We start from the raw sequence: 12,309 nt of genomic DNA, 5'->3' as shown, positions 1-12,309 counted from the left end.
GATATATATATATATATATATATATATATATATATATATATCTTCTTATTTTTCTAAAATCTCTGACCCCACATCAACTTTTTATGAAATTTCATCAAATGAAAACTTATATAAAAAAGGCAATCTATTCCAACTCTCAGCAAAAAATTATAACATTTAACTGACGAAAATTGTTGAGATTATTATAGTTTGAATTGTACCACCAATTTAATTTTGATCAAATTAAATCAATTAAAAAATAATTTATATAAAGACTATTTCATATGCTATAACTATAAACAATGTACAGTGATAATTATGATATAAAGTGGTTCACCATCTAATTTTAACGATTTACACGCTAGTTGTTCATTTAATGTTTCGACTTCGCCGGACTATCGCATTGATGTACTACTTCCGTCCCACGAATATTGACACATTTGGTTTCAGCACAGAAATTAAGGAGTTGTAGATTAGTATTTTAAGGGCGTGTTTGATTTTATCGTTTAAGCCTGTTTAGGGTGTGTGTTAGTCTTAAGTTGGCGTTTGAAATTGAAGGCCTGTTTTATGGGAAGCCCGTCAATCACGTTGGGCTCGGCCACAAAACCACTGTTACACCATGTAATTGGATGAGAGGGTGTACACGAGTTTAGGTAGCAGGGCGGCTATAGTAAACAATGCTATAATTTAATTTTCCAAAATTACCCATCTTTTCCAATCGACGAAAATTTGAATGATTTTTCGACTTAGGGCGCATTCTTCGCGATCTATCAAAAATATCGGCGACGACGAAGTGTTCCCAACAACGCCGGCGGCGCCTTCAGCGGTAAACGTCGATTTAGCTGGGAACAACTACGGCGTGTTTCGTAGATATGTATGTTCGTGATTTTTTTGGAAGTAGATTTTGGATATGCAAATAAATTTGCGCTTGTTCTTGCGAATAAAATTATCATTATCATTCGCAAACTCGTTAAAGCAAATCGATTCGCCCACTGATTATGGGTATTTGCCCTGCTCGCAGGTATTGCTGGAAACTGTGGAGGTCGGCTTGCTTTGTGAGCGGATTTTGAGAATCCAATTGCTGGAAACTCTGAAGCAATTGGGAGTTATAATAGTCATTTACCTGCTGTTAAATGTGCTGATAATGTATTATCAAACACGTCATCCATGATATATTGGATGGAGGAATGGAAATCAAACTAATAACTAAGGAACCACAGCAGGCCCACCGACCTTCATATTTCCTTGAATTGTGCTAAATGGGCTTAACCTATAAAGAAAATCAAACACGCCCTAAATGTGTAGTTAATAAAGTATAAACGTGATAAAGTATGAGATAAGATAATAAAAATGATAAAATATAGGAGGGAGAATGTAATAATTATTACCTTATTTAGAAATGTGTCAAGATTCGTGGGACGGTCCAAAAAGAAATACGTGTCAAGATTCGTGGGACGGAGGGAATATTTGTCAAGAAGATTTTAAAGGTCATGTGACATTTTAGAATCGAACCAAACTTTGTGATTTTAGCGTCAATTAACCCTTTATTATTTTAAGTCACATATTGTCTGCACAAGTGCAAACAAGCCACATATTGTCTACTTGAAGTTTGATTTCGCCGGATGAATTCGTCGTAGAAAAAATTAGACAAATTGAAACTTTATGTATCAAATTTATGTAATATTCCATAATTGAACCAAATTTTGTGGTTTTAGAGATAATTAACCCTATACATAATTTATTATTCTGTCACATTTCACCCGACTTTACTTTCTTTTTCGGACTGTCTCATTCGATTATGTCTGTTTTTTTTTAAATAAATTTTATTGTAATAAATATGGGCCTACATACTTTATACTACAATCTTATTTTACTTAATAGTCTTATTGAAAAAACTAAGTCAAATAAAATAGGGTTAATTGCATGAAAATACACGAACTTTAGTCACTTTTTCATTCTGCACACCGACTTTGAAATTTACATTTTAAACCATGAACTTTGCATTCGTTCCATTTTTTCCTTAAAATTCACCTCCGGCCATCGGAAATCTGAGGTGGCGCCTTTTGGCGCCACGCGTATGTGACACGTCATTAATGTGTGCTGACGTGTCTTTAATACTCTCTCTCTAGCTACTTCTCTCTCTTTTTCTTTTCTCTCTCTCTCTTTCCCTCCGTCCCCGCGCTTCCCTCGTCCCACGCAGCTCGAGGCCGCCGCCACCACTGCCGCCGCACGGGCAGCCGCCGAGACCCATCTCCACGTCGCCGTAGACGACGTCACTCAGACGAAGCTACAAACCTCTTCACTTCTACCGCCTCTTCACTTCTACCGCCTGCTACAAACCCCCAAAATTGAGCTCCAAAAATGGCGATTCCGATCAATTCCATTAAACCCCAATCGCAGTTACTCGCCTTCTCTTCTCGCGCAATTACAAACAAACCCATCTCTCTGAAACCCCCCTTCAATCCCAACAGAGCCCTAATTCTACCCAGCACCAAACCCTACAAATGGCGTCCCGCGGAAGCCTGCTTCTCGAGCCAAGAAATCGACATGGTGAAGACCAGAGACGGGGTCTACGCCGCGAACTCGAAGAAAGTCGTCATCTTGTGGGATCTCGACAACAAGCCGCCGCGCGGGCCGCCGTACGAGGCGGCGCGAGCCCTAAAATCGATGGCTGAGAAATTCGGCGACATGATCGACATGGCGGCCTATGCGAATCACCGTGCCTTCATCCATCTCCCCCAGTGGGTCGTCCAAGACCGCCGCGAGCAGCGTCGCCACGATGCCCTCGAGCGGAAGGGGATGGCGACGGCGGCGGAGTCATACATTTGCTCCGTCTGCGGCAGGACGTGGAGACGGGTCTCGGCGGCGGTAAATCACATTCAACTTCTCAAACCAAGTCCAACAACGAAGCTGCAGTGACGTGGAGGCGGGTCTCGGCGGCGGCAGTGGTGGCGGCGGCCTCGAGCTGCGTGGGACGAGGGAAGCGCGGGGACGGAGGGAAAGAGAGAGAGAAAAGAAAAAGAGAGAGAAGTAGATAGAGAGAGAGTATTAAAGACACGTCAGCACACATTAATGACGTGTCACATACGCGTGGCGCCAAAAGGCGCCACCTCAGATTTCCGATGGCCAGAGGTGAATTTTAAGGAAAAAATGGAACGAATGCAAAGTTCATGGTTTAAAATGTAAATTTCAAAGTTGGTGTGCAGAATGAAAAAGTGACTAAAGTTCGTATATTTTCATGCAATTAACCCAATAAAATAGGATGGATGAAATAGAATATAAGAAGAGCGAGTAGAAAGAATGATCACGAAATTGAAATTTGAAGCGAGCTCACAGCGTTGATATACACGCAACTTTTATATCAGCAGACGGGATTGAAGCTAATTAATTGGATGCAATGCATCTTAATTCCACATTTCAAATTCAATTTCCACTTGCTCAATGTCACACATGGATGCCCCTAAATTCAGTAACCATCCTCCCACTTTTACGCCGTTCTATTTAGCTTTGACGACTTTGCTTCTGGAAGAATATTATAGAATAGGAAAATTTATGTAATAAAACATATTTCACTAAAAAAACATGTGTTGGTCAATTCTAGTACTTTTTCACTGTGCTAATTAATGTCATGAAACAAGAGTTTAATTTTGTTTACGTTGAAGCGCAATATATTGATAAGACACTTACTCTTCGTCAGGGATACACGTCAGCTAGAGAATTATTGTGTGATTGTATTTTTATTTCTTTAATAATAATATTTGTTTTGAAAAAATATATATATGAGTTCGGAACGACTTTGAATGATAGATATAATTAGTATTAATAGGGTGTGTTTATTTTGATGATAGATATAAAAAGAAATTATCTATCGGACTTTAAAACATTTGTTTCTCTTACCAAAACACTCAACCCTCAGACTTTTATTTGCATTGAGGATATCAAAACTTTATGAAGTTCTCCAAGTAGACGTTTCACCCAGTTTTTAGGTCAAACTTACTTTTACGTACTCGTGATGTGAGTGGGTGGCAATGAGAAATTGTGACTATATCCATTTTTTTTATTCCAAAAGTAGCTAAATGACGAAAAAATTAAATTAAGTTTAGTTGAATTTTGATCATTAATGGTTTTGTTGAATTTAGAAGCATGCAACCGTAATAGCCGGTAGTATTTGAATATAAACACCCTAACCTAATAAGTAATACGAATAATGACCCCCACTAATTATTTTAGCTATACACTATTTCGAATGATGATATAATTAGTATTAATAGGGTGTGTTTACTTTGATGGATAAATTTATTATGAGAAAAAAATGAATAACAAAAAATTATATCTTTAAATGCCTCCTTTATTTTTCTATATCTATATATTATATAAAAGAGCAGTTTAACGACTATTTTTTCCCGTCATATTTTAAAATTACGTTATTTTTTAAATTTCAGTTATTAAAATATATATCCACTAACTTTGACTACATAGTCGGCAGTTTTTTAGTTTCCAATTCAAACTTTTGTTATTCTTTTCTTTTCTTTCATCTTATACATTTTCCTTTCTTTCTTTTTGAAAATTACTAATATGAGTAATAATAAAATATTTAATATGCATATCAAATTAAAGACCATAAAATTAGCTTTAATTTGATATATAATAACTGTAAAATAGATTTAATAATAATAATAATAATAATAATAATAATAATAATAATAATAATAATTAATGCTAATTTTATCAAATAATTTTCAATTGTTTAATAACTATAATTATCATTACACTTTATATAAAGTTGAAAATTTAATGTTTTCAAATTTGAGTTATTGGATTAATTGATGTTGATTATTTTATTTTATTTTATTTTTAAAACATATTTAGTATTTGTTTATATTTTAATTTTTTTAATATTTATATTTATTTATTTAAACATATCGTTTAATTTTGATGTTCGCCGTGCATCGCACGGATGAGCATGCTAGTTTTATATAAAAAGAGAAGTTCACCATTTTTTCTTCTTTATTTTCACTTCAAAGAGGGATAATATTAGAAACAATATACTCACATGGCCATTTTGAAGATGCAAACACAATATTTGGCCACTAATTGTAAAAATACAAATTTTGGTCATTTTTTACGTATTCGGACTATTTTGTCCTTAAATTGGGCGGACCGAATTCGGGTCGAATTTGGGTTTGCGCGCGGGTTAGGCACATATGACACTATTAGTGCCATATGTGCCAACCGATGTAAAAATACAAATTTCGGTCATTTTTTACGTATTCGGACTATTTTGTCCTTAAATTGAGCGGACCGAATTCGGGTCGAATTTGGGTTTGCGCACGGGTTAGGCACATATGACACTATTGGTGCCATATGTGCCAACCGAAAAAAAAAAATCTAAGTATATGGCACTAATGGCACTATTAGTGCCATTAGTGTCATATGCTCAGTGTTGCACGAATGGTATGGTCATATTAGTGCCATACGAATGACACTTATGGCCGGCCATATTAGTGCTATTAGTGCATTTTGAACACTTTCCCGTAGGGTTTGGATTATCATTTAGGGTTTAGATTATTCATTTAATGTGTTGTACGAATGGTACTTATGGCCATATTAGTGGCATTCGTGACATATACTTAGATTTTTTTTTTCGGTTGGCAATAGTGCCATATGTGCCTAACCCGCGCGTAAACCCGAATTCGACCCGAATCCGGTCCGCCCTAATTAAGGACAAAACAGTCTTAATTTACACGCAAAAAATGGCCAAAATTTGTGTTTTTTCAACTAGTGGCCAAATATTGTGTTTGCTTCTTCAAAATGGCTATATCACAAGCGCTCTCATAATATTATCCCTCTAAAAATCAAAGTAAACGCACCCGTAAAATATGAAAGATGATTAATTTTGCGCTTCATTTTTTTTTGGGGGGGGAGGGGGAGACACCTAGGTTGGGTAATAAGACAGAAAATTAAAACAGTGTGCGTGTGTTGGCCAAGCGGTAAATGGTTAATTTCTAAGGTCAAATGTTTTGGGTTCGAGTCCCCTGTGGTGTGGCCTCTTAATTTCTTTATTTAATATTATAAATTTATCAAAAAAAAAAAAACAAAACAAAACAGAAAGTTGTAATGGAAAAATCAAAAGAGAAAAGGTAATGTTGAAATTGGCGAAATGGATCAAGAAAGTTCAGGAGACCATATTTGATTTTAATAGAAAAGGTAATGTTGAAATTGGCGAAATGGATCAAGAAAGTTCAGGAGACCATATTTGATTTTAATTTGCTACCATGAGTTTAGAGCATATATAACCCATCGCTACATTTCCTCGGTTTTTCATATCTATGAAATGTGAATATTCAACAATTGCGCACGAGATTGTCTATATTGTATCCTATCTACTCCACTTTTTCGTCACCCACTCTCATTTTTTCTTGAATTTTAATTTGTTCAGTTTTTATTTAATATATTTTCAAATTATTGATCAAGGTTCAGTATATCTAATTATGATCTATAATTATTTTTAGCATTTAATTTTTTTATGTTTGGTTAATATTTTTATAAGTAGGCGATGTATACTTTTTAAGCTTCAACTGTTAGTAATAAATATTTATAAGAATTGATTAAGTTTAATAATTTTAATTTGTGTTAATATTAATTATTAAAATGATTAATTCTCTCTAAATCCTTAAACTATAGTCATTTTCCGTTTTTTTCCCTCAATCTTTGAACTTCCCATAAAAAACCACCAACTATTGATTTTTCCTAATTTTCCCATGACGGAATTTCCGGCCAAATTCGATCACACGTGGAATCGGAATTAAGTGACGTGGACACGCCGAATTGTTAATAAAACGACGTAGTATCTATTATACATAAACGACGTCGTTTCGTGCTTGTTATTCTTCAATTTGTCGCCGTTATGCCACGTCCACCACCTTCTTCTCAAAGTCCGATCGCCGCCGCTCATCTCTTCCAAAAAACCGACAGACTACCACCTTCATCCCTGTCTGTTACAGATTGCCCCGACGACCGCTCTCCGCAAAGGCTCCGCGCTCCCAAGATCCGACCTGAGAACCCTTCTCTCTAACCCACGTTTTCAGAGTTGCAGTTAGGGTTTTGCCCCCTCTTCGCGCCGCCTAGGGTTTGCGCCGTAAATAGCAGCGCCGCCCTGACCTGCCTTCTCCGGTGAGCCTCTGTTTCCCAGTCACGCCGCCTAACGCCCCGAGCCTCTTCAAATTTGGTATCTGAGTGGAGGAGAGAGGGAGGGGATGGGGGGAGGAAGTGGCGGCGGTGGGGGATGGGGGAAGGGGGAGAGTCGACGGAGGTCCCAGAAAACGTCGGCCCTCAAGCTTGAGCTCGCTAAATCCTTAAACTATAGTCATTTTCCGTTTGTCCACGGAAAATGACTATAGTTTAAGGATTTAGAGAGAATTAACCCATTTAAATAAACGAGCTTCCCTTTTTTCTAACTCTTGAGTCTCTTGACCAAATCTTTCGTACATGTTATGATTACGATAACGAACGCTATTTACTGTCATGACTCATACTCAATCAAATTAAGCAATCTTAAAATATAAAAATAACAATTTGCTAACATTAATTAATAAAATGATTGAGAGACTTATTCAAAATAGTATACTTGGCCGCCTCTTTTCGAAATTGGTGTCCATGGATACAGTATAATGACCCGCACTTTATAATGTTAAGTAATTGACTAGTAGCTTAATTTGTAGGATTAGGATAACGTTTTTCCAACTCATCTTAATTTATGTAGGGCTATTGGCTTGTGAATGCACGAGTTTTGAGTGTATTTTGATTTTACATGCGAAATTTGAAAAGTACAATTAGCCATATGAATTTAGATATTATCATAGATTTTCACAATTTGAATTTTCGTCTAAATTGAATCAGCTATAATTTTAATGTGGCACCACTTTAATTAAAACTACGTTATGGACTGATTAATTTTGAATTTATTTTATCATCTTATTCTTGAAATACTCAATCCTAAGTAAACATCTTAAATTAGCTCGCTTGATTCTATTTTTCAGAAAAACTTTAGTTGTACTAGCATAAATTTACAATATACACGTACACACAAACATATTTTATATATATTGATCAAAATTCAAATTAACATGTTATTCTATTAAAAAGCGTTTGGTTTGTTTGGTTTGAGTGATAATGCATGGTTGATAAAATAATTAACTTTAATCAAGTGTTTGGTTTATATGATTAAGCGCGTGTTTGATAATTCGACCTGCATCTAATCATCCAAATAAGTAATTACTTATCACCCCAAAATTAGTGGATTATTTAATCACATGTTCAATCCTATTAATTTTATTCATCTATCTAATTCATATTAAACCAAACGTCTCTTCAATATATAGCATTTTCCATGCATGGAACATTTCTATCTATATATTGATGATCGTAAACCGTCCAACAAATTAGTACAAACAAAAGTATACCACAAAAGCAAAATCAACCCTAATTACATGTGGCAATTTATGTGTTACCGTCACATTAGGTGTTAGACGCGTAAATTGGAACTTGGAATATCTTTAATATAAGATAATTAGTAGTATATAATATATATTATGCATGGTGTACTTGTGATCAACAATTAAATATAGGGTTCGCCAACTCAAAGTAGCTAGCACAAATAAATAAACAAATAAATACAATAAGAAAGAAGAAGGTTCGGCGACGTGAATAATAGTCCACGGTCTGAATTCTATACCCCAAAACATTTTTCCTATATATATTATTCCCTACAATGACATATAGCTATAACCAAGGAAATGGCTTCGTCGATTCTCTCACATTCTCCCTCCACCACCACCGCCGCCACCGCCGCCGCCCCCCATTCCTCTCCATTCTTGCTCAAACCAAAGCATATCCCGACGAGTAGCAAAAATCCCAGCCGCAGCTATAAGATCTCATGCAAATCCTCAAACCATGATCACGAATCTCCACCACCCCCATCCAAGTTTGACAGAAGAAATCTACTAATCGGCCTCGGAGGACTGTACGGCGCCACCACCCTCGCCACCTCCCCCTTCTCCTTCGCCGCCCCCATTTCCGGGCCCGACGTCACACAATGCGGCCCCGCAGACCTCCCCGCGGGCGCCACCCCCACAAACTGCTGCCCTCCCCTAACCGGAGAAATCCTCGACTTCCAGTTCCCCCCGCCGCCGGCGAAGCTCCGCATCCGCCCCGCCGCCCACCTAGCCGACGACGCCTACATCGCGAAATTCAATAGAGCCGTGGAGCTGATGCGCGCCCTCCCCGACGACGACCCCCGCAGCTTCAAGCAGCAGGCCAACGTCCACTGCGCCTACTGCGACGGCGCCTACGACCAAGCCGGCTTCCCCGACCTCGAGCTCCAGGTCCACAACTCATGGCTCTTCTTCCCCTTCCACCGCTACTATCTCTACTTCTACGAGAGGATCCTCGCCAAATTAATCGACGACCCCTCCTTCGCCATGCCCTACTGGAACTGGGACGCGCCTGCGGGAATGCCCATCCCGCGCATCTACGCAAACCCTAGCTCCGCCCTCTACGACCCGCTCCGCGACAAGGCGCACCAGCCGCCGGCGCTCGTCGACCTCAACTACAGCGGCACCGATCCCGCCACCACCGCCAATCAGCAAGCGCAGACAAACTTAACCGTCATGTACAGGCAGATGGTTTCCAACTCCAAAACCCCTCGCCTCTTCTTCGGCAGCCCCTACCGCCGCGGCGAGGACCCCAACCCGGGCGGCGGCTCCATCGAGGGGATCCCCCACGGCCCGGTTCACGTCTGGACCGGCGACCGGACCCAACCCAATACAGAAAACATGGGAAATTTCTACTCCGCCGCTCGTGATCCCATTTTCTACGCTCATCACTCCAACATCGATAGGATGTGGAGCGTGTGGAAAACCCTAGGCGGCCGCCGCCAGGACATAACGGATCCTGATTTCCTCGACGCGGCGTTCCTTTTCTACGACGAGAACGCGAAAATGGTTCGGGTCAAGGTAAGGGACTGTTTGGACCCGAGGAAACTCGGGTATGCCTATCAAGATGTGGAGATTCCATGGGCCAACAGCCGCCCGACGCCGCGGGTTTCTTCGGTGTTGAGGAAGCTGAAGAAGCTGGGGAGAGCGAAGGCGGCGGACGCGCAGAGCCCTAGGGAGGTGTTTCCGGCGAAATTGGACCGGGTTTTGAAGGTGATGGTGAAGAGGCCGAAGAAGAAGAGGAGCAAGAAGGAGAAGGATGAGCTGGAGGAGATCTTGGTGATCAAAGGGATTGAAGTTGATCGTGATACTTACGTGAAGTTCGACGTGTACATCAACGACGAGGACGACGAGATCACGACGGCGGAGAACACGGAGTTCGCCGGAAGCTTCGTGAACGTGCCGCACAAACATAAGCATGATAAGAAGATTAAGACGCAGCTGAGGTTGTCGATCTCGGACATTTTGGAAGACCTCGACGCCGAGGATGATGAACACGTCTTGGTCACTTTGGTCCCCACCAACGCCGGCGACGCCATTACCATTCATGATATCAAGATCGAGCTTGATGACTGATGTCATTCATTTCCCTATTAACTTCAAAAATAAATGTATTATTTCCCGTGGTTTTTTAATTCCATCCACGTAACATTGACTTTACTGTTTTCGCAGTGAAAAAATAATGGAAAAAAGTTGCCCCAATATCAATTTATTTGAACATTGATGAGTATTAGCTTGGCTGAGAAGTAACTAATATACAATAATATTGATAATACTATAGGATTTGGTGAAAATTAAAAAGAATAAATACAATCGGCGCCTACCCGCTACTCGTAGTCGTAGCAGTACGATCCGAATAGCTTGTACATCTTAGATGTAGATGACATATATATAGGGCCGCTCCAATGAGATCCCTTAATTTTAATGAGATTTGGGGCACGATCTGGTACGTTTATTTCATCAATTCTATGACTAATATTGCATCCGGATGATAATTTTTTTTTGCAAGGTTCGAATCATGGAGAGAACAGAATATTTTAAATTTTGTTATTCATCAATATATATTGTATTGTTCATCAGTATATATTACCTTGTTCATCAGTATATATGTCTTATTCATTACCAATTTTTTAAATTCTGTTTTTCATCAGTATATACATCTTGTTCGTTAGATATATGTCTTGTTCATTAGTATAATATGTTTTATTCTTTGTCCTCATGTTACACGAAAAATAGGAGCGCGCCCCTATATATATATATATATATATATATATATATATATATATATATAGGGTATGGTTCTAGAGAGAACTACATTATTTGTGAGAACGGGAGAACCATCAAATCTAATCCATTCACTGTAAAAATTAATGCATCCGCTGTTAAAATTAATGCACTCAAAAAAATAAAAATAAAATGCTCCCTTCAGGATTCGAACCCAGGATCTGCATTCATCCAACAAGATGATGCATCCACCGTAGATCTTGATGATCGAATGACTGAAAATGGTTCTCCGGTCTTCTTTTATTTATGGTTCTTTCCTGAACCTCTCCCTATATATATATATATATATATATATATATATATATATATATATATATATATAGTGTGTGTGTGTGTGTGAATACGTACTATCTAATTCATAATTATGTTACAATATTTCAATTACATCTATACTTATTATGAACGAGTAGTGTGTATTCTTACAAATTTTGATTATACCTATAATAATTTCATTTATTTTTATTTTTCAGGATAATTTACTGATTTAATATATATTGATTGTATATATTAATTAATACTATAAGCTGAGAATTTGTATCTAAAATTATTTGCTACTCACGTACGTATCATCGTTAGTTTCTTTAAACGTGCGTGCGTTTCAACTTTTATTTGAACAATGAAATCAAAGACCCTAAACCCTCGATCACAGTATAACATATATTAATTACAGTCTTCTGGTTAGCATTGAATAATTAAAAAGAAATTGTCCAAGCCGACAGACATATAGCTAAAAAGGGATGGACCATAATATTAATTAATTACTTTGACTGATAAATTAAATATATAAATGTTGTTAGCCAATGCACTATCCATTTGGCTATATCTATAACTACTCCATCAGGTTGTATATGGTCGGCTGCTTTCATTATTTTAATCGTGGAAAACCGAATCAACCTGCTCTTGATTTTGAGAAACAATTAAATAACAAAATTTCCAACTCAAGAGAAATAAGGCTAGACATGCTTTATGTCGTTCACATGGCTGCCCCTGTTATAATATACGTATATACGAAAAAGGAATCCACAAACGTATGTAGTTTAGGGTAAATATAAAG

At 38.1% G+C, this 12,309-nt stretch overlaps 2 protein-coding genes across 2 annotated transcripts; both read left to right on the top strand.

The window, feature by feature from the left end:
* The first annotated feature begins 2,340 nt into the window (after positions 1 to 2,340).
* Positions 2,341 to 2,898, top strand: LOC131025461 (uncharacterized). Its single transcript, XM_057955255.1, has one exon. The coding sequence runs from the start codon at positions 2,341 to 2,343 to the stop codon at positions 2,896 to 2,898; it is 558 nt and encodes a 185-aa protein (XP_057811238.1).
* Positions 2,899 to 8,636: 5,738 nt separating this feature from the next.
* LOC130985547 (polyphenol oxidase, chloroplastic-like) lies at positions 8,637 to 10,689 on the top strand. Its single transcript, XM_057908571.1, has one exon. It carries the CDS (start codon positions 8,775 to 8,777, stop codon positions 10,545 to 10,547), a length of 1,773 nt encoding a protein of 590 aa, XP_057764554.1. The 5' UTR covers positions 8,637 to 8,774; the 3' UTR covers positions 10,548 to 10,689.
* Positions 10,690 to 12,309: the final 1,620 nt, after the last annotated feature.

Source organism: Salvia miltiorrhiza, chromosome 5, assembly GCF_028751815.1.
Source record: "Salvia miltiorrhiza cultivar Shanhuang (shh) chromosome 5, IMPLAD_Smil_shh, whole genome shotgun sequence".
Lineage (NCBI taxonomy): Eukaryota > Viridiplantae > Streptophyta > Magnoliopsida > Lamiales > Lamiaceae > Salvia > Salvia miltiorrhiza.
This window is presented reverse-complemented; position numbering and strand designations above follow the sequence as displayed.